At 57.8% G+C, this 21,457-nt stretch overlaps 1 protein-coding gene across 2 annotated transcripts in view; it reads right to left on the bottom strand.

Annotated features, from left to right (window-relative positions):
• Positions 1-2,953: 2,953 nt before the first annotated feature.
• Positions 2,954-21,457, bottom strand: part of SRC (SRC proto-oncogene, non-receptor tyrosine kinase) — a gene marked incomplete at both ends in the record, with an annotated part of 33,402 nt that continues 14,898 nt past the window's right edge. The window contains 11 exons of one of the 2 annotated variants that reach the window (XM_079719562.1): positions 2,954-3,162; positions 3,459-3,590; positions 3,751-3,904; positions 4,633-4,709; positions 5,629-5,808; positions 7,904-8,059; positions 9,586-9,735; positions 11,770-11,873; positions 12,048-12,146; positions 18,776-18,793; positions 19,824-19,923. In XM_079719562.1, coding sequence (XP_079575688.1) covers positions 2,954-3,162; positions 3,459-3,590; positions 3,751-3,904; positions 4,633-4,709; positions 5,629-5,808; positions 7,904-8,059; positions 9,586-9,735; positions 11,770-11,873; positions 12,048-12,146; positions 18,776-18,793; positions 19,824-19,923 — 1,379 coding nt within the window. The remainder of the gene's footprint in view (positions 3,163-3,458; positions 3,591-3,750; positions 3,905-4,632; positions 4,710-5,628; positions 5,809-7,903; positions 8,060-9,585; positions 9,736-11,769; positions 11,874-12,047; positions 12,147-18,775; positions 18,794-19,823; positions 19,924-21,457) is intronic. The other variant, XM_079719563.1, reaches the window with a different exon arrangement.

Here is a 21,457-nt window from a genome sequence, read left to right as displayed (position 1 = left end):
GACACGTGTCCACACACCAACACAGACACCCATGAGCAAACAGGGCCACACGCATACCCCAGTGAGCACAAAGGCACACACCCACGAGCGCACACTCACACCCATGCTCCTACCTCTGCTCCCAAGACACATGTACACCCATGGGGTCTCCAGGTGTCCATTCTGACCGGACATTGTGGTATTTGGCTTGTGAAAATAACAGTGAACAGAGAAACATCCTGATTTTGAAATCTGTCTTTAATTATACAGATTAAACAGTGTTACTACTACCAGAGGTAACTTACATGGATCGGTGTGTGATCTGATATAAAATAAATTTCTTCCTATAGACTGTTGCAAATGAACTTCCCAGATTGTGTGCCTTGGTGGAGGCGAGAAGGGAGGAGAGGAAGGGTCTTTGGATTTTTCTCCAGGGTGCCCAGGGCTTTTGCTAACCCAGTCTCACCACCCCCACACCCACCCAGCCCAGCACTCCTGGGAAACACACAGCATACACAGCCACATCTCCCTGTGAGGACATCCACAACTCCACAAGGGCCTGACAGCCCTGCGGGGCCCCCAGAGTGTCAACTGCCACCATCCACCCAGGGCAAAGAGTCTTCAACTGCTCACACTTCCTGCTCACAAGCCCTGGGCTTCGCCTGGTGCATCTCAGACACAAGCAAGGTTTCTGCCAGGCACAGTCACTCCCCAAACTCAGGGATGGATGTGCACACACAGCCGCATTCCAGAGATCTCCAATCTGATTATGTCCCTCTCTGGCCTCAAGCCCTCCAGCCACCAATGCTGCCTGCACAAAGACCCCTCTGACACAGCCTGTCCCCACATCCCACCCCCTCTCACTCTCCAGCACACAATAGATACTCAAGAAACCGCTGACCAAACTCTGAGGTCTGTTTGTGTTTAATCAGACAATATGCAAAGTATTTACAACCAATTCCAAATCCCCCCTCCCCCCACAGGCCTCGGCCGAGGAACGCAGGAACCCCAGGCCCTGCCCAGAGCCGGGGGTCCCCTAGGCCTCTGCATAGTCATCTGAAATCTACAAAACACTGTTTGTTTTTAAAAAAAAAAAAGACAGTATTAGGACACCTTATACAAAGGACACTGGGCAGTCAGAAGGGGATTTGGGAGCGCGCTGGGGTAAGTGAGTCCAGATTCGACTGGGACGGAGACAGGACAGGAGAAGACTTGGGTAATAAACATGTATGAAAGGAAAAGTTGAAATTTCATAGGCAGGCACCACTTGGCCTCCCTCCCCACTGGCAGGGCCTGGCTGGCTCGAGAACCCCTGGCAGCGGGAATGTTATTGCTATGATGAGGGGCTGTGGGTGAAATGTACAACAGGTCTGGGGGACAGAGCAGGGGGCGTTTTTACATGTTAAATATGAACACACACGGAGGAACATACATGTGCACACGCGCACGCACACACACACACACACACCCAGGGGCCCTTGGCAAGATGCCTACAAACTGTTGGCTGCCCCATTTAAGAAGGACACACTGAGGTCCAGGGAGAAGCCACCACATAGCCCAAGGGCCAAAACACGGTCTCCTGATGCCATGGGCTGAGCTCACCACGTGATGCCAGGCCACAGGGTCTGGACGGGAGTGGAGCAGTTGCAGAGGCCATGGCCACAAATGGAGGCAGACACTGCAGCCCAGAGAAGGAAGCAGGGGCTTCCCGAGGGCACACAGCCAGTCCTGGTGTGTGGCAATAGACACCCCAGTCCTCTCTCCTCACCCCAGTCTAGGCACTCCTTTCCGTACTCGTGAGTTAAGGGTGCCAACTTGGGGAGAAAAGCAGGGGCCAGGCATTGAAATGACACAGGACAAACTGGGGAAAGGAGGACCTGGGGTTCCTTCCTGAGGCCAGGGCCTCCCAATCATTTGGATCTTCTATTTCTGCTTGATTGCCTCCAGAGCCGGTGAGCTCACTTCCTTTCACGATTGGCTAGCTCCAAAGGTCAAATACCTCCCACCTTCTGATTGAAACCTGCCTCCCTACCCTTGTACCTTTCACTTCTAGCTCAGCCCCACATCTACCTCCACTCTCTCCCCCCACAATAGCCCACTGAGCAAACAGTGGCAGCAGGACTCTCTCTGCTATCTCTAACCCGTCCTCAGGCCCCTTGTCCCCTGGGCTGCCCCAGTCTGTCCACAGTGCCTCCAAGGACAATCTTGTTGGTTCCTGAGGAAGACAGAGGGAGCACCAGGTTCCAATCCCACCTCAACCCTGAACTGCTCTGTGGCCTTGGGCAAGTCACCTCCCCTCTCTGGACTCAGTTTCCCCATGGGTAGTATGGGGACAAGGAATTGAAGATCTCTAAGGATCCCTCAGGTCTAAGAAGGGCAGGGTTTGAGGGAGGTGTCCACCCCACCCACCAGCATCAAGTCAAGCTAGGCTTCACCAGCCTGGGAGCCACAGCAGAGGGGGCTGGACCCAGCAGCCTCCACCAACAGGCGTTTCAGAAATGGATGGCAAGGGGCAGGGTGGCAGGCAGGCCGAGGGCCAGTGGCCCATCACTCCTCTTTGGAAAGGCTCTTTGGCTAGCTCTGCAGACAGACCTGGGGTGGCGTGGAAGTGGGAAAGGGCCAGTGCGTGCAGTAGGTTGAGGCTAAGAAAAGGGTGCTCTCAGCCCAGCCCTTCTTCCCAGTTCCTCCTGCTGAGACGCGCGGAGCTCCAGGAGGGAACGCAGGGAGGAGGCGTGCGGCTGGCCAGGGGCTGGGGCACAGTCACTGCGCCAGTCTTGGACCCCGCCCCCAGGGCAGCCCCAGGCCCCAAGCCCTTCCATGCCACAAAAGAGGGAGGGGCCTCGTCACTGGCAATTCAGCCCCACAGAGAGGATCAACGGGGGGCGGGCAGGCAGAGGCAGGCAAGACCCCACGTCAGGGGCCACCCAGCTCAAGATCCAAGCCAAGAAGGCAGTCTGGCCCTGTAGCCCACGCCCTATAGGTTCTCTCCGGGCTGGTACTGGGGCTCGGTGGATGTGAAGTAGTCCTCCAGGAAGGCCTGCAGGTACTCGAAGGTGGGCCGTTCCTCTGGGTCCTTCCGCCAGCACTGGCACATGAGGTCATGCAGAGACTCGGGACACTCGGGCGGGCAGGGCATCCGGTAGCCCCTCTCCACCTGGTCCAGCACCTCGCGGTTCACCATCCCTGTGGGCAGAGGGAAGCATGAGTAGGCTGGCTCCACTGAGGAAAGTCGGGCAGAGGGGAGTTGATGGGGACAACAAGGAGGGCTTCCTGCCTAGGAGAGGGTGGCTGTGACTGTGGGTAAGGCCCTCCCCAAGGCTGGGAGCCCTGACAGAGCCTAAGATCAGATGGTCAACCTCTTTGTTATACAGGTGGGGAAGGCCCTGGACGGGGTTTGACTTGCCCAAGGTCACCTGAGCAGAGGGGTCACCAGGGCAGGGGCAGAAAGACCAAAGATGGGCTGTGGGGAGCCCTCTTACCGGGGTAGGGCACTCGTCCCTTTGTCGTGAGCTCTGTCAGCAGGATCCCAAAGGACCACACATCTGACTTGATGGTGAACCGGCCATAGAGGGCAGCTTCTGGAGCCGTCCACTTGATGGGGAATTTGGCACCTGCAGGACCAAGAAGGGTCGGGGGAGCTCAGGAGAACATCATGACCGCTCTGCCAGATAGGCACCATTCCTAGCCCCACTTGACAGAGGAGGAAACTGAGGCTCAGAGAAGGGGTGTGACTCCCCACGGCCACACGGCATCTGCCGGGAGCCTGCCTACCTTGCCGGGCTGTGTACTCATTGTCTTCAATGAGCCGAGCCAGCCCAAAGTCAGCCACTTTGCACACGAGGCTCTCTCCAACCAGGATGTTGGCAGCACGGAGGTCTCGGTGGACATAGTTCATCCGCTCCACGTACGCCATGCCTGAAGCGATCTGTAGGCAGAACCCAGGAGCCTGGTTCAGGGGCCACCCCTTGCCCTTCCCAGATCACACGGCACATGCCCAGGGGTGGTGTTATCCCCAGGAATGCCCCACCCTTCCCAGTTCCTCAGGCAATGAAGTCAATTTACAATAAATACTGTTGGCACAAAAAGCATGACCAGTGCCCAGCAGAAAGAGGTAGCATAGGGCAAAGGACAAAGGGGAGGCACGAGACAAGATGCAGCCAGGGAAGTGGGGTGACCATGCAAAAGAGGCCCCAGATGCTCCCAGAGACACAGATGAGTGTCAGGTCCTGCCTGTTGTCCCAAGTCCCCTCCCTGAGCCTCAGTTTTCTCATCTGTCAAATGGAATAGTAGCCATCTCTACCACCTGATTGTATTAAGGATTAAATTAAAAAGTAGTTGTTGAGCACTGCCTACAGCAAGCAAGTACTAATACATGTTTGATGAGTGACTGACGTTGACAGAGAAGAAAACTGAGGTCTGAGGTCCCATAGCAAGTCAGTGACTCCTGATGCCCAGGGAAGGGCTCTTTCCTCTGCCCGAACCACCACTCACAGCACCTGTAAGTGGTCCCAGTAATACATGGGATGAGATCAGTGAGTGTGGGGCAATCAAGACAAGTTCCTTGGAGGGGGCACTCAAGAGGCCAGACATGGCTGAGCCAGGTGGGTCAGAGAGCTCGAGGTCAGGTGTGGGAGCGGGGAGGGGCTGACTCACCTGAGCAGCCATGTCCACCAGCTGAGGCAGCCGCAGGTACTTGCCCGTCTCCCCCTTGAGAAAGTCCAGCAAACTCCCTGGAGAGAGAGAAAGCAGCTCTAGCCCCGGCCCTGTCCTCCCTGAGCCAGGAAGCAGTGATTTCCAGATCTTGTCCACCGGGGCAGGCTGGCCTCACTTTAACCACACAGCAGATTTTGTGCAAACCCATCTCTGAATAAAGTCTGTGTTTGTCACTCAAAAGGCAAGCAGGATGGGAAACAACCAAATGTCCACCTCTAGGCAAACAGAACTGTGGTACAGCTATACTACGGAATACTACTCAGCAACAAAAAGGAACAAACTACTGATACACACAACAAGAAGGAAAACCCTCGGATGTAAAAGATTTACCTATACGAAATTCTAGAAGAAACAACTCTATGAAGACAGAAAGCACATCAGCGGCCGTGTGGGTTTGGGGCTGGAGACTACTATCTGCAAAGGGGTACAAGGGTGCTTTCTGGGGTGATGGCGATCTATATCTCGATTGTGGTAAGAGATACACAGCATACCCATTTGTTAAAACTCACCAAACTGGACACTTAAAATGGGTGTATTTTATCACATGTAAATTATACCTCCAAAAAGTGGAATTTTGAAAAATAATTAATTTCAAAACTAAGTAAAAGTCAAGCCAGGAACTTGACCCAGATGTGGCTCAGCTTGGAGGATTCAGGGAGTTCTCCTTCCAGCCCCAGAATGGCAAATGGCTTTACAGAACCAGCAAACGGGGGGACATAGATGCATTGTGGGAAATCATTAAAAACAAAATGAACGGAGAAAGGCAACCTTTGGTTTAACTTTCCATTGACGTGGGAAGCTGATTCTTCCCATTCATTCCACCTTTAAAGGCATATGCTCTAGATGTGGTGGGAGGTGAAGCACATCCCACCTGCCCTTTTGGGAGGACCCCAGACAGGGGCCACCCATGTGTCCGCGCCATCACGCAGGCCTCACCCTTGCTCATGTACTCCGTGACGATGTAGATGGGCTCCTCAGACACCACCGCATACAGCTGCACCAGCTTCTCATGCCTCAGTTTCTTCATGACCTGGGCCTCCTGAAGGAAGGCCTCCGGAGACATCGTGCCGGGCTTCAGAGTTTTGATGGCCACCCTGGTGGTGCCATTCCAGGTCCCTGCGTGGAAAGGGGTGCAGGCTGCCTCAGGGGAGGACCCCCATTCCCACCCCACAGGGACCAGGATCTGCCTGCCTGGGTACCAATTTCAGCTCTGGCCTCCCAGGCCACGTGACAAGCCCAGCCAAGGCCCAGCCCCTTTCTGGACCTCAGTGTCCCCATCTGCAAATGGGCAGGACGCTCCTCACACAGGGCACGCTCCAGAAACAAGAGCTGTTGTTCGGACGCTGATTATTAGAAATGTCCCCCAAAGCAGCACACTCATCTGAGAGTTGGGGGACCATGGTTCCAACTCAACCGCCCCCTCCTGGGTAGTCATGTTCCTTCTGGGTGGCCCAGGTGTTAGCAGATGGAGCATGTACTCGTGGGGGCGGGGGGCTAGGCAGAGCCGGCCACAGAACAAGGCCACCAGCACAAGAGCTTGTCTCAAGCCACACTCCCCAAACAGCAAGGCATCACACTAAGTAGAAGGGCTCGGAGGTCAGTCTGGCAGGAGTTTGGCTCCCACCTCTGCCTCCTCCCACCAGTGAGACCATAGGTGAGTCAGTTCCCCTCTCTGAGCCTCAATTTTCTCATCCGGAAAATGGGGATGCTATAGTATCCACCTGTGGGCTGTTTGAGGATTAAATGAGATTTTAGCCACTGGGCCAAGCCCACTGTGAGGACAGAGTTAATAATAGCTGCAGCTGTCATTTTATTATTATCTGGTTTTTAAATTGTGAGGCCTCAGGGGAAGCTGTGTTCTAAACCAGTGTGTTTAATCTGAGTTTTGTCCCAGCCGGGCCTGAGGCGCTTTGGACCCATTCCTGCCCATCTCTGGGCCTCCAGTGCGAGTTGGGGCTCGGGCCCCTGTCTGTGGCCTTCCCAGCACACGCCCTCTGAGCATGCGTACCAGGCACTTCGTGAGTCTACCTGGATCATCCAGGGAGGAACGGGAGCCTCCCCCACTGACTGTTCACTGCACGCCCAAGCCAGGAATGAGTTTTGCAGCCACCGGAATGGCTGACGCCATGGATTTTTCAGGTTTTGCTCTTATCCTCTTTTAGGGCCTGTGCCTGGGAGCTGGCTTCTCATCCCCCTCCCCTCTCCCCAGCTCAAAGCCTCCCCTTTCCTGGCTTGGCCTGACCTCCAGCCTGCAGGCCTCTGTCCCTGCAGTGCTGCCACCCAGGAACCCCCTCTGCTCTCCTCCATCGTCTCTTCCTCTGAAGGGAGGGAACTGGTGGCAGTGACGCCAAGTGAATACTGAGGCTCAGATGAAACCACCTTGAAAACAGCACACGGCCATGCACCCCCCACACACACCCCCACCTCGCTGGACACGCAGGCTCACGACAGCCAGGTCTGCCTCACCGCTGCCTCCGCCACTCCTGTGTCAGCAGAAACCAAAGCAGAAGGGGGCCTGGGTTTTGTCAGGGCTGCGCGGCATTTGTTTTCAAGGACGGTTTGGCCGTCGCTCCAGGGTTAGACAGGAGATCATCAACAGGCCTGGAACACGCCAGACCCTGTATTCCTTCTGTGAGCGGGGGGCTTCTCTTCCCACAGCTGAAGCTAACGTGTGGACCCACACGGGGCCAGCGCTCTCTCAACCCCACCAGGGGGTCCTATTATCACCAGCCCCATTTTACAGTTGGGAAGATCGAGGCTCTGTCCACGAGTGACAGAGGAGAGCTGTGCATGCAACAGCAGGTGGGCTGGGTGGCATCCTGGAAGGCGTCCCAGAGGAAGCGGCACCTGAGCTTGGATCCGCAGGAGGGTGAGTGGTTGACTCGGGAAAATAGCCCTCCAGAGTGAAGCCACCCAGCCCAGGCCACATGGCACATCACTGGGGAGTCACGATGCCCAGCCCTGAGCAGTTCTGGGTAAACAGGTACCACGGTGTGCGGAGGTGTGGTGGTCTATACCCCAACTTGCTGTCAGCCACCACTGGGGGAGCTCCATGTTGAAAGTAGGGCCTACTGTTCAGCAGAGGTGATGGGACTCGTGGAGGCAAAGGCTGGGGGACTCATGGGGCCTTGAGCTGCCACTTTGGACAGACATCTGCCTGGTTCGCAGGTGGGCACATGGCGGGGTGTGCGGGGCCGGGGCAAGGCCTTACCCATCCACACCTCTCCGAAGCAGCCCTGGCCCAGCTTGACCTCCAGCCGCAGCGACTCCCGGGGGATCTCCCAGGCGTCCTTGGCCAGGCCCTGAGTCTGTGGCTTGGACGTGGGGCACACAGTGGTGAGGCGGTGGCACAGGCCGTCAGCGTGTTCTGAAGACAGAGGCAGGGAGGTGGAGCTCAGGCCCGGTGTCCGTGCTGGGGTCTCCGTGTCCCGCGGTGTGTGTGTGTGTAGACTTACACACTGTATGCACACAGGCTTCGGGGAGGCACAGGACACCCCCAAGGCCAGGCATCCATACCTGTGTGTACACAACCGGCCCCGACACAGGCCCACACCGCCTCATGCATCTGCTCCCTGAGTCATTCATTCATTCATCAGACTTTAAGCGGGGGCTACCTAGGCAGGTGCCGGGGACCCAGTGGAACCCTGCCCTCAGGGACTGCATAGTCCAGGATGACACCCAACATCCCTTAATCACCTCCCACGACCACGAGTGTGACAGAGGAGAGCTGTGCATGCAATAGCAGGTGGGCTGGGTGGCATCCTGGAAGGCTTCCCAGAGGAAGCGGCACCTGAGCTTGGCTCCGCAGGAGGGTGAGTGGTTGACTCGGGAAAATAGCCCTCCAGGCGGAGGGTACCCTGCCTCATGCATGTGCAAAGGCCCTGAGGGAGAAATAAGCCCCTGGGTTGGAGGAACTGAAAGGAGGCCAGGGGGCTGCTGGAGAGTGACTGGGGGAAGGAGGGCCCCAGGTAAGGCAGGGAGGCCAGCCAGGTTTAGACCACCCAAGGCCTCAGAGGCCACATGGGGGTCTTTATCCTAAAATTCCAAGGTAACCCCTGGAGGGTTTTGATGTGGGGGAACGGGGTTCAGAATGAACCCTACAGTGGAGGCCAAGGGGACAGAGCGCGGTGGCAGATCCTAGAGGGAGTCGGGAGGCCAACAGAGGAGGAGGAGCGTGCGCTCTCAGGAAAGGCCACACGTGCACGCCCAGGCCACGGCCACAGGCCACAGGCCCACAGACACCCACAGAGAGCTGTCCACATGGGAGCACCCAGGCCATGACGCCTCAGTCCAGCCGGGCAGCCCTGAACATCCAGATGGATCGGCCACACTCCTGCACACTCGTCCTGGCCCGCTCCCACGACCTGCGCACGTGAGCTCCCCGCCTGCGATCTCTCTCCCGCTCTCTGCTACAATCCAGTCGCTCTCTGCTACAAGCCAATCGATAGAGCCGCCCCCTCCTTGTCTCCCGGTAACCAGTTCTAACCGGTCCTAAGGCTGCAGGGACAAATGACACCGGCCTATGCCCCCTCCTTCCCAGCTCACCCCTCCAGGCAGCCCCCTCCTCACCAGGCAGCTGCGGAGGAGGAGAGAGGATAGAGGGGCAGGTTGGGGTGGGGGGAGGGAAGAGGGGAAACAGGGAAGAGAGGGCACAGGGAGGAGAGAAGGAAAAAAGAGGGGGTGGGGGGGAGGAGGGAGAAAGGAGAAAGGGAGGGGGGTGGGGAACGGGAGCCCGCATCCTCAGGGCGACAGAAGTCCTGGCCCTTCTTGGCCCCAAAGCCCCCCTCCTCAGGGTCTGCAGCTCATAGGATAGGCGGAGACCCCCCCATGCTCTCCGAGGGCCACTCTCCCCTGTGCCCAGCTGGCCGCCCGGGAGGCCTGCCCGGCACTCACTGGAGTAGTAGGCCACGAGCTGCTGCAGGCTGTTGAACTGGGTGCGGGAGGTGATGTAGAAGCCGCCGCTGTCCAGCTTGCGGATCTTGTAGTGCTTCACGTTGAGGCCCTTGGCGTTGTCGAAGTCAGACACTGAGAGGCAGTAGGCGCCTGCAGGGCAGGCCGAAGAGGAGCCGTGACCACCATGCCGGCCCACCCAGGGGCCACGGCACGGAGCACACCTACCCAACACGGGACGGAAGGGAGGCACGGGCAGAGACCCAGTTCTGGGGCGGCCACTGGGGCAGAGCCAAATGACAAAGGGGCACCTGACCGGAGAGCCTTTCCATGAGCGCCTGGCCCTAGCAAGACCTCTGAAGCCCGGGTGTGCATCCCAACTGTGTGACCTGAGCAAGTGGCTAGCCCTCTCTGGGCCTCGGTTTCCTCCGCTGCACAATGGGGCTACTTCCCGAGCTGCTGGGGAGATTCAATGAGACTACATATAAGAGGGCCTGGGGACTTCCCTGGTGGCGCAGTGGATAAGACTCTGCGCTCCCAATGCAGGGGGCCTGGGTTCAATCCCTGGTCAGGGAACTAGATCCCACATGCATGCTGCAATTAAGACCCGGCACAACCAAATAAACAAATAAATATTTAAAAAAAAAAAAAAAAAGAGGGCCTGGCACGCAGTAGGTGCTCGATAAATGTTGGCAGGGAGCCTAACAGGAATGGTCCCAAGTGGCTGCGTGTCCCTGGCCTAACTGCCTTCCCTCTGTGGGTCTGCCCACGGGCACACTGTCCAGGCCCTGCCTCTTCCTGAAGACTCCAGGCTCAGGCAGCAGCCAGTGGTTGGCTGAAGCTGGGGCGATCCTGGGCAGAAGACCACGTACCGGGTGTGGCCTGAAGGCTGCCAAAGCTAAGCTGGGCCAATCCCGCTGGCCCCCTCCCTGTTTCCCTTGAGCCTGGAAGAGCTCTGGGCTGGAAAAGTTTCTTTCTGCCCAACAGGCCTGGCTAGGCCTGTTAACCTGAGCCTAGAAGATGCCTGGGGTGGCATCAGGGAACAAGGCTGAGCCCCAGGGGTAGGGGAGGAGGCTCCAGTGGCCAGAGAAAGCCTTTCTCGGGAAGCAGCACACAGGCATCATACTAGAAGCCCAGTCCCCACAGCCCACAAAACCTCTGGACAATCCTCAGGTGGGGGTTATAATCTCCAGTGTAAAGAAGGGAAAATGAGGCCCAGAGAGGGAAAGCAGCTAGCCTCAGGTCACCCAGCAAGTCAGGCACAGAGCTGGGACTTGAACCCATACCTGGGTCTCTAAAGCCTGCATTGGACAACCATGACTTCCTACAGATGGCCAGGCCACGTGCGTGTAGAAGCCACAGGCCTGAGTCTAAGGCCAAGCCCTGACCACACGTGCACACACGCGGGCATGCCTGTGTCCAGTGGCTGCATGATCACACAGGTCCACACTCCGTAGGCCCTTGGGCACAAGGACAAACCCATAAAAATTCACTCCCACACAGCAACCCACAGACAATTCCACCCCCACGTGTGCACACACATGCCCGGACCCACACACGGCATGCAGTCACATGACCTCTCATAAATGCACACACATGACACGGATGCTCTGCTTTCCCATCTCCCACTGAGCCCCAGACCCACAGGAAGCAGGAGCTTCGTAGCTATGGTGATGGAGAGTCTGCAAACCACGTGCGGAGGGGCTGGAGAGAAAGGGGTGATGATTCTCTGGTTGTGGGGGGAGGGACAGGAGAGGAAGAGAGGCCAGGACTGTTGGCGGAAGGGCAAAGCCAGGTCCCAGCACCCAGTCTAGCCCCTGAGGCCCCTGGAGAAGGGGAAGGAGAGGGGCCCATTGCATCAGCACCCTCCCTGGGAACAGCCTTTTGCTCTGTGACCCTCAGACTCCCTGACAACCTGTGCCCATTCCTCACCTGAGGAACCAGAGTCCAGAGAGGCTGGCCTCTTTTGCTGCACCTGTTGCATCATCTTTTGCTGCATCTCTGGTCAACCCAGAGTGACTCAGTGTTCCTCAAATGGACCTCCCTGCCTTTGATCCTGTCTTTTTCTCTAGCTAGAGGGCTCTTCCCACCCCACGCCATATGCCAAACTCCTATTCATTCCACAGTACCCAGCTCAAATAACCCACAAAAGGCTCAGTTCCCACTGGTCAGCAGAAGCACTCATACCTTTCGTGGTCTCGCTTTCTCGCACTAGGAAGGTCCCTCTTGGGTTCTCCGCATTGAGCAGTAACCGCTCTGACTCCCGTCTGGTGATCTTGCCAAAGTACCACCTGGGGCAGGAGGGAGGAGGGTGGTGCTGGTGGTCCAGCTTCCGCCCACCCACAGTGCCTCTTCCTGGGATGTGGCTGGGGCCCTGGGCAGCCAGACCTCCCACTCTAGCCCAGGAGAGAAGCTCTGAACTGGCAGCGATGGTAAGCAAGCAGGAGGCCAGAGTCAATACTCACTCCTCGGCCTGGATGGAGTCGGAGGGTGCGACGTAGTTGCTGGGGATATAGCCCGTCTGTCCTGTGCTGAGTGAGTGGGCCAGCCACCAGTCTCCCTCTCTGAGCATGGGGAGAGGGAGGGAGCAAAGGAGAAGGGAACCATCAGCAATGGACCCCGATGCCTGCAATCTTTATAGGTGCTGTGCTGGGGGCTCTTGAGGCTGAGTGAGGTGCAGGGAACAGTGAGATCAGGTCTCTCACAGCTGCCAGGCCGAGGTGGCCCGGGACTCTTCCCCTCCCTACCCCACATGCCTCTTGGCCAAAGCTGACTCAGATGACAAGGCCCGAATTCACAGGAAGTGATCTGCTTTCCTTCAGATAGACCAAGCAGTCTCAAGATGCCAAGAGCCGCCTTGGGATTGAGGGAGGGAGTTCCCTGTCCCTGGGGAGCAAGCAAGTTGTAACAGGAGAAGATTCCTCCTGAGATGGACGTCAAATCAGACCTTCAAAGCCTCCCCAAGTCCTGAGATTTGGAAGCCCAAGCCTGGGAGCTGGTAAGACCTGAGTGGAGGCAAGGGGTGGCTCTTTGGGGACTTGGTGACAATCCAGGCGCCAACCCTGCAAACTAGAGCAATGCTTGCCTTTGTCACAGATCATGGGTCACACCCACAGGGCTCCTTGACTGAAAACTACAGGCCTCCTCCTGCAGCCTACCCATCTATGGGGGAAACTGAGGCCAGAGGGGGCTGGGACTTGCCCAAAGTCACACAGCGAGTCGTGTCAGAGGGAGCTGAGGTGGCAGAACCCCAGTACCCAGGGCCCTTCTACACTAATTGCCCCATGAGGAGGAGGAGGAGGAGGTGATGGGGACAGGGGGATGGGCAGGAAGAGCCCCCGGCAGGGAGGGTCCCCTGGGTCTGGGTGGGAGTGGGGAAGGGGCAGAAATACCTTTGCAGCCATCTGAATGTGAACCAGGTCTGGCTGGAGCGGGGGTCCAGAGACACAGAGGAGGGAGGAGAAAGCGAGAGCCCAACAGGAAAGAAGAGGCAGAAATGGGGGTGGTGAGAGAGAGAGAGGCAGAAAGAGCAGGGAGAGAGCTGAGCGCCGGGCGGTGCTGGGGACGGGGGAGGGGGGACAAGGCGGGGCAGCCACCGGGGCCTCGCATCCAAAGCAATCAAAGGGGACAGGGAGAGGGTCCATGGGGAGGGAGGAGAGGCCAATGGGAAGGGCTGCCTGGGAAATAGGGTCCAGCCCCCTCCCATTCCCACTGTGCAGATGGGAAGACTGAGGCTAGAGAAGCAAAGGCCTCTGCTCAAGGCCACGTCACGCTGCCAGGCCCAGGTTCCTAACTCCCAGATGAGAAGGAAGCCTGCCCTACAGGGTGCAGCGGGGCTTGATACCCTGCTGAGCTTCTCAATCCAAGGCTGCCTTTGATTTCATCACAACCCTGAGGAGACACACAGCAAGCAGGATGTGCTCCCCCACTCCCCATCACCGGGACACAAAGAGAGAAAGGCCTTGCCCACAGCCACAGTCTGGACTTGAACCTGGATCCCTGGCTCCTGGTTTTTCTGAGCTGCCTCTGACCCATATTCTTCAGCCCATTTTGAAGATGGAGAAGTTGAGGCCGGGAGAGAGTGGGGCTGGGGGAGCTCTCTGAGAACAGGTGAGTACAGGTGAGCATCCCAGAGCCAGGGGCCCAGCCAGGTGGGCCGAGGCTCAACCAGAGAGTGTGGGTCCCTTCTGGATGGAGTGAGGCGAAGAGAGAGAGACTGGGGCTGTGCGGTCTGACTTGGCTGTGAGATCACCGCACGCATGCTCAGGCAGGGGCACAAGCTCACATGGGGGTCTCTGCGGGAGAGGGAGGGCCCTGGAGTAAGAGGGCGAGGCCCGCCTCAAGGAAAGAGCCTAAAGGTGCCCAGGCCCTCCATCTACCTCTCTGTGTGCACCCACATGGGGTGGGGGATCCACACTTGTCTGTCCCATTTGACCCTCAAGGCCACCCTGCTAAGAAGGAAGGCAGGCCTCAGCCCCCCAGATGATGAAACTATGGCTCAGAGATGTCTAGGGACCAGCCCAAGGACACACAGCAACCAGGCTGGAGTAACCCAGCACTTTCTTTGTAGAGTTGGGGAAACTGAGGCACAGAGCAGGGCAGAGACTTCCCAAGGCTACACAGCAAGGACTCAAATCACAGGGAAGAGCTGAGATCTTCCAGTCCCAAGTCTTCATTTCACCAAGGGGGAAAATAAGGCCCAAAGCCACACAGCAAATCAACAGCAGAGCAAGGGTGAGAACCAGGGCCCCTGTGTGCCCACAGCCAGACACAGCAGGCCTCCTGGACCCCTGCACCTTTCCCAGGCCTCTCAGAGGCTCAGAGACCCTCAGGGAAACCAGGGGAAGATGGAGGAGGAGGCAGCAGGACTGGGCCGAGGTCTAGGTCAGAGACTACAAAATGAGGCAGGTTGACAAAGCCCGAGTGTGCAAGCTGGCTGGCCTCTGGGAAGGCCCCAGCCACCCGCTCGCAGTGGAAGGCCGGCAGGAGCATGTGCCCAGGGGCCAACCAAGCAGGGCCCCAGAAGCAAGGGTGAGGGTTCAGCTCTGCTGACACCACCCAGACTTCTGACTAACATCACCTGCCTAACATCAGCCCATGTGTGAGTTTGGGCTCACAGTCCAGTTTGGGGGTTTTATTTCACAAGGGCAGGGATGGAGGTGCACTGCAATCTCACTAAGGATCCAAGGTCCACCTTCAGCCTGGCCCCAGCTTGAGAGGTACCTCAGAGGCTGAGCACCAGAATCAGAGCATCCTGGCGTCAGCCCAGCTCACCACTTGCAGGCTGCATTACCTTGGCCCTGCAGGACCTTGGTCCTCATCTGCAGGAAGGGGATACTCATGCCTCCCTCTGAGGATGTAAAATACCGGCACAGGGCCTGGCACATAGTAGGTGCTCAGCGTGCATGAGCTGTTAGTATCTTGATTTGGCTAAAAAAAGAAAAACAATTAAATCTGCAACTCTGTGGTACTCCTCCCCACTCTCCAAAATGTTTTTAAAAACTAAAGCAGCGGGCTTCCCTGGTGGCGCAGTGGTTGAGAGTCCGCCTGACGATGCAGGGGACATGGGTTCGTGCCCCGGTCCGGGAAGATCCCACATGCCGTGGAGCGGCTTGGGCCCGTGAGCCATGGCCACTGAGCCCGTGCGTCCAGAGCCTGTGCTCCTCAAGGGGAGAGGCCACAACAGTGAGAGGCCCGCGTACCCCAGAAAAAAAAACAAAAAAACAAAACTAAAGCAGCTCAGTTCCAGTCTCTGATAAGGATTTGCTGTGTGACCTTGGGCAAGTACCCTATCCTCTCTGGGTCTTACTGTAAAAAGGAGATAATATTCACAAAATCTCCCTTGCGGGCAAAGTGTGTAAATCAGTCAGCATCAAGCCAGGCTCTGGGTAAGCTGATTACTGTGATCATCATCTGAGCCTCAGTTTGCCCACGTGTGAAATGGAGATATCAAGCCCCATCTTCCCATGCCAATGGTCTGGGAGGCTCAAACCTGCCTCAGGTGGCTGTGAGCTGTCTCAGCCAAGGACCAGGGACTGCCCTCACAATGAGGGGCCCCATAGCCTCCTAGATCAGTCCAGCCTGGTGGGGATACCGATCTGCGCCCGGCTCAGAAGTAACAGCGGTGTAAACCTAACAGGTTGAGCAGATGTACTGCATCTGGCACCTTCCCTGGGGCCTGGTTCCTATCAGATAGGCAGGAAGAGGGAAGGAAGGGAGTCACACATTCCCTGCCTGACCCCTCACCTTCCCACATGTGGCAAGAGGAGAAAGCACTGGACCAGGAGTCCCCAAGCAACAATTTTACATCCCAACTGCTGTCACTAGCTGTGTGACTTCACGCCACTGACCTCACCTCTCTGAGCCTCAGGATCCTCTTTTTGGAGCCTAATCCTTGTGGCTAATTCAGGCTGGCGTGTGGATTGGGAGTGTGGCAGCTTTGGAACCTGGGACGTTATGCCAGTTTGGGTCCTTCTATTTAACTCATTTGGGCTGTTGGGACTGGCCAGAGGAGCCGTTTGGGGATTACAGGCAAGCCAGGGCAGCTGGGTACGGCCCAGGTAGTCAAGTTTCCGAGCCCTAAGGCCTGGACCCATGGTTGGTGGGGAGAGAGCAGGGTGAGGCCAAGGCAAGTCGTGTGAGGAGGGCAGGAAGGGGTCCCTCACCCCATGGCGGGAAGTAGAACTGGAGTGCCCAGGGCAAGGGGACGGAAGTCAGTGCCTGCTGGAGCACTCCCCCAGAGAAGCTGCTGGAATAATCTGGGTAGGAGGAAAGGGCAATTTAGGAAGCATCCCAGAGTCAGACCCAGAGGGGCTCTGACTCGTGGTGACTTAGACACCGGGGCAGGGGCTCAGGGCAGTCACACCTCAGACCCCAGTGGCTTCCTCGGACCCAAGACCGCATAGCACCCAGGATTCTAGGAGCAGAACCATTTGGCATGGAGATCCAGGGAGTGCGGGCTCCAGGCTGCTACTGTGAAGACCCCAACCCAGCCAGCCCTGGCCAAACCCCAACAGACAGGCTCAGCCTTAAGCTCTCCCTCCCCAACTCCCAGCCCAGTCACAGGCTAGACTCAGAAAGTCCCTCATTCCTACAGGGAGGGGGGTTGGAGCAGGGGGTTCACAATAATAGACCTTAAGCAGTGACAGTGGAAGGACATGCAGGGTGGTCCCTGGGTGAGGTATGAGACTTGAGCACCTCAAATGTGGGTGGCCCATCTTCCACTAAGCCTCTCCCCCACATCCCATTATCCCTCTTCCTTCTCTAATGCCAGCCCCCAACTCTCCCAGAGGACCAGCTGAGCTTTGCGATGTGAGGAAGGGCTCCCCCTCCACTCCCACCCTCCCCCACCCTCCAATCGGGGTGCCTCACTGCCACCCAAGGGCTTCCCACGGATGGGACTCCATCACTTCCCGGCAGCCCCCAGCCCATCATGGAAGGCAGGAAGAAGGAAGGGAAGGGGCTGGACAAAGGAAGAAGTGAGGGCTGCCCTCTGACTCTGAGTGAAAGAGGCGGAATCAAAGTTTTGAGAGCTTTGCTCAAGCCGTGACCCCCTGAGACACTCTTCCCATCGCTGCTGGTTGAGATCCTCCAGTACGTCCAAGCCTCTAACCTGAGGCATCCTCCCCAGCTCGGGCCCCTCCCTCCTCCTGGCGCCTCTGCACCTCCACGGAGCTCCTCTTCCAAGGGCTTGGGGTCAGGCCTACCCCTCCCAGCTCTGCCACTACTAGCTGTGTGACCTTGAGCAAGTCACTTCACCTCTCTGGGCCTCAGTTTCCTCATCTGTAAAATGGAGCAAGTAGGCATTTCCACTTTTCCAGGGCTGTGGTGCTGTATAAATAAAACAACGCGACTGCTCCGCACGAGAACAGGCCCACACTCGAGGCACGAGAGACGGTGGCTATTTTATGACTGTTCACTCATCTCGTGCAAAATCACCACCCGGGCACCCATAGTGCGCTGAGCAACAGGTGATGGGGGACCCAGAAATGTGGCAGGCCCCAGAGCAGCCCTCAAGGAGTTCCCAGTTTGAGGGGAGGGAGATACAAACAGCCGGAACCATAAGAGAACTGGAGCGGCATTGGGACTCAGACAGAAGGGGGTGGGGGGAGCTGGGAAAGCCCCCTCCCCCCGGGAGAGCAGCTTAAGGAAGGGAGACAGCTGCTGCCCAAGTTCCAATCCTGGCTTTGCTACTTGGTAGCTGTGTGACCTTGGACAAAGGCCTTCACATCTCTGAGCCTCAGTTTCCTCATTTGCAAAATGGAGATGGCCCCTCCCCCATCACTACAGCCCTGGTGGGAGGGCAGCAGAGCAAATACAAGGACATGGGTAGAAATGCCTGCTACCTCTTTTCCCCTTTGCCTCACAAAGGGGGCAGTTCTGAACTGGATCTTGAGGGATGAATAGGAGTTTGCCAGACAGAGATGGGAGAAAGGGCGCTTTAGGCAGCGAGAACGACATGCACAAAGGGCAGGGAGGCATGAAGAAGCAGGAAATGCTTGGAGACGGCGGTGACGTCCAGCCTCCTTAGCCAGGCCTTCGAGGATGCTCATGGATGATTCTACTCTACCCTCTAGAACCTTCTCGCCCTTCCGCAGCCCTGAAGGCCACCAGCCCCCTGCAGCGCTGCACCCTCCCACGAGCTGCCTTCCTGTGAGGGGGACCGCCTTCTTCCACTCCCTCCATCCCCTCGACTTCACTGTGCTTCCTTCAGGGTCCTGCTTGAAATTCCCAGCCCCTGTGGTCACCATCAGAGGGGGGAGCACACAGCAGGGGCCCTAAGGCCTGAGCCGACCCCGGCCCCGCCCTCTGCCTGCCACTTGGCCTGGACTGGGGCTGCATCCCGGCCACACTCTGGCTCCAGGAGGGCATGGCCTTCTCCACCCAGGCCTCACTGGGCCCAGCAGTGGACCCTGCATGCAGCTGGCACTCAGTGTGGGCTGAACAGGGAGGGGATGGGTTCGCATGAGGTGGACGGGGAGTGACAGGGGTGATGGGAGGACCCTCCCCATTCGCAGCCTGGGATTAAGGTAGGGATCTGGTCAAACTATTGGGGGTGAGGACAGAAGCTGGGGAAGCCGGAAAGGGTGCAACCAAGGGAGCCAGAGACCAGATGAAGCACATGCCGGCGGCAGCCCACCCCCACCAGTGAGGCGCCCCTACCCAGCCCGCCGCCCACAGAGTGTGTACACACCTGACATCCACCTTCCTCCTAGGGCCAGCGAGAGAGAAGCAGAGAGGGAGAAGCTGAGAGAGAGAGCTGGAGGGAGGAAGCACAGGCCAGGAATGGGGAGGGGGTTCGCCGAGGCTGTTGGGGGGATGGGAGGTGGCGGAGAGGGGACCGCAGGCCCTCCAAAGGCAGGAATGCAGCAGGCGTGGAGCTGTAGCCCGCCCTCTGTCGGCAGCTCCGCCCCAGTGTGATCACCCCAGCTGTGACCACCCCTGGGCGCATGACCCAAAGCCTGCACCCCCCATCCGCCATGACAGGTGTTGCACCCCACCTCACTGCACTCTAGGCAAGGAAAGGAGGGAAGTGGGGAGGAGCGGAAGGACGCCACCCCATGGCCAGAGCCTCACCCACCCCTCGCCAGTTCACTATCCCTGCTCACAGGGGCCCCCGAGCCTGGCAGCGGCCCCCATCCCCCCCATCCGCCAACTTGGCCCTAGGATGCCCCACCCCAAGGCTGGAGTCCCTGGAGGTGAAGCAGAGATGCCCACCAGGGTGCCCCGCCCTCCACATCCTATCCCACCATCTCACCCCCATGCCCTATCCTGACCCCTCTCACACTGGGTCCCCAGGATGGGTCCCCCAACCCTCCCAATGAGGGCCCTCCCTCTACAGCTGCAGACTCTGGCTTTATTCATTGCCCAGGCTCTCCAGCACCTCTGTGGGCACAGCCTCCAGCTCCACAGGCCCTGCTTTTTGTAGTCCTGGGTCCCCGGCCCAGTCCTGCACTGATCACACGCCCCTGTGCGGGTTCTGGGATCTGGAGTGCTGTGCCCTGCTGTCCAGTTACTGCACCCAGATCCCTGTCCCTGGAGCCGTCCCAGACCCCCGACCACCGGCGCCTGCCTCATCACCCCCAGAGGCCCCAGGACAGTTCCCTGCACCTCAGCTGCCTGGACACCCAGCTCTGCCTGCTGCCCATCAAGCTGGCCTTGGGACGCTCAGAAGTGGCTCTGTCCCAAGACCAGGCCCAGGGTTGGGGTCCTGAGGGGCGGTGGGGTAGGGAGGCACTCACGTGTTGTTGACAATCTGGAGCCGCTCCCCTTTCTTGAAAGACAGGTCAGTCTCTGTCCGCGACTCATAGTCATAGAGGGCCACAAAGGTGGTCACTCCGCCTGCACAGAAGGTGGGGCGTGTCAGAACGGCCAGAACCATGGCTGGGGGGTGAGGTGGACAAGAGAGCCCTGCACCCTGGGCGGGGGTGGGGTTGCTCTCCCACCGCCAGCCCAGAGGCCAGGTCCCATTCACTGGGGGTGGGCCTCTACGCATGTCCCCCTGTGTCTGTGTGTCCCGCACGCTTGTGAGGGCATGTAGGAAGCACATGCATCTCTCCACCTCTGAGTGTGCCCACTGGGCTTGAGGGGATGCTGGGTGTTGGCTTCTCTGTTTGCTATCTGTCTTCCCCACAGCACCAGAAGTTCCCAATAACAGACATCTTTGTCTTGTTCCTAGAGCCTGGTGTATAGTACGTGCTCAAGAAACAACCATTAGATGAATGAAGCAGTGAATGAAGGAAACTGCACCTGGGGATGTGGCTCTGTTCTGGGGAGGTATGACTCTGGATGCTTCTGTGTGTCAGGGAAGACCTCGGCTGCAGGTAACTGTCCCCTCCGAAGCCCTCTCTGTCCCCCCATGTGAAGTTACAACCTCCAGCCACACATCCACCAACACCACTCTCTGCCCGTTTTGCCCTTTCACAGCAGTTACCACCCACTAACACCCTGCACGGTTTACACACCTTGCCCTTTGCTTCTTTCCCCCACAGGGGTTTTGTCTGTTTTACACGTTGCTGTGACCCCAGCACCAGAAGAGACCTGGCACACAGAAGGGGCGCCACAACTATCTCTTGAACAAATGAATGGGTATGTTTGTGGGTCTGTCTCACTTGGGTGTGTGTCTGTGCCTGTGTGTTCTCACTGCACCTATGTGCATCTGTGCATCTGTGAGTCTGCGGATCTCTGGGATGGCATTTCTAGCTGGGCATGTGTGTGCTTTTGAAGGGCTTCTGACCACATGTGTCTGTCTCCATCTGGGAGTATGAGGTTTTTTGCAAATGTGTGTTTGTATCTGTGTACATTTGCGTTGGGTGTGTGTCTGTGCCTGCAGGGTGCACATCCATGTGTCATCCCTGAGTGTGTCTCTATGTGCATGGTGTGTCTGTTTATGAAAGTGTCTCTAGCTCAGCACGTGTAAATGTCCTGTATGGGTGTCTCTGAATGAGTTGCTGACTGTGTGTGAGTGTGTGTATGTGGGGGGGGGGGGCTCTGTGTGAGGGTGTCCGGGTAAGAATGCACGTGTTTGTTTGAGGGTCTTATGTCTGTGTGTCTCCAGGACCACATCTGCATCTCTAAGCATCCTTTGCCTGGCGCTGCTATACCCTCAAAGCGCCAGCAGAGGGTGCAGGGGCGCATCTCGGCATTGGGCCGGGCCTCTGAAGACCCCAGTTAGCTTTCTCCCTTCTAACCCGCCCCGCCCCCTTGGCCACTCACCGCCTCCTGTCCTGATCCATCTCTGGGCTGACCAGAGCAAAAAGCAATGCCTCAGACCCGTCCCCGTGCTTCCGAGAAAGCCCCCGGCCCTCTGGGCCTGTTTCCGCCTACAGTCCTGTATCTCTAGGGCCCTTTATACGCTACATCGGATTCACCCCTA

Source organism: Hyperoodon ampullatus, assembly GCF_949752795.1.
Source record: "Hyperoodon ampullatus genome assembly, chromosome: 14".
Taxonomy (NCBI): Eukaryota; Metazoa; Chordata; class Mammalia; order Artiodactyla; family Ziphiidae; genus Hyperoodon; species Hyperoodon ampullatus.
This window is presented reverse-complemented; position numbering and strand designations above follow the sequence as displayed.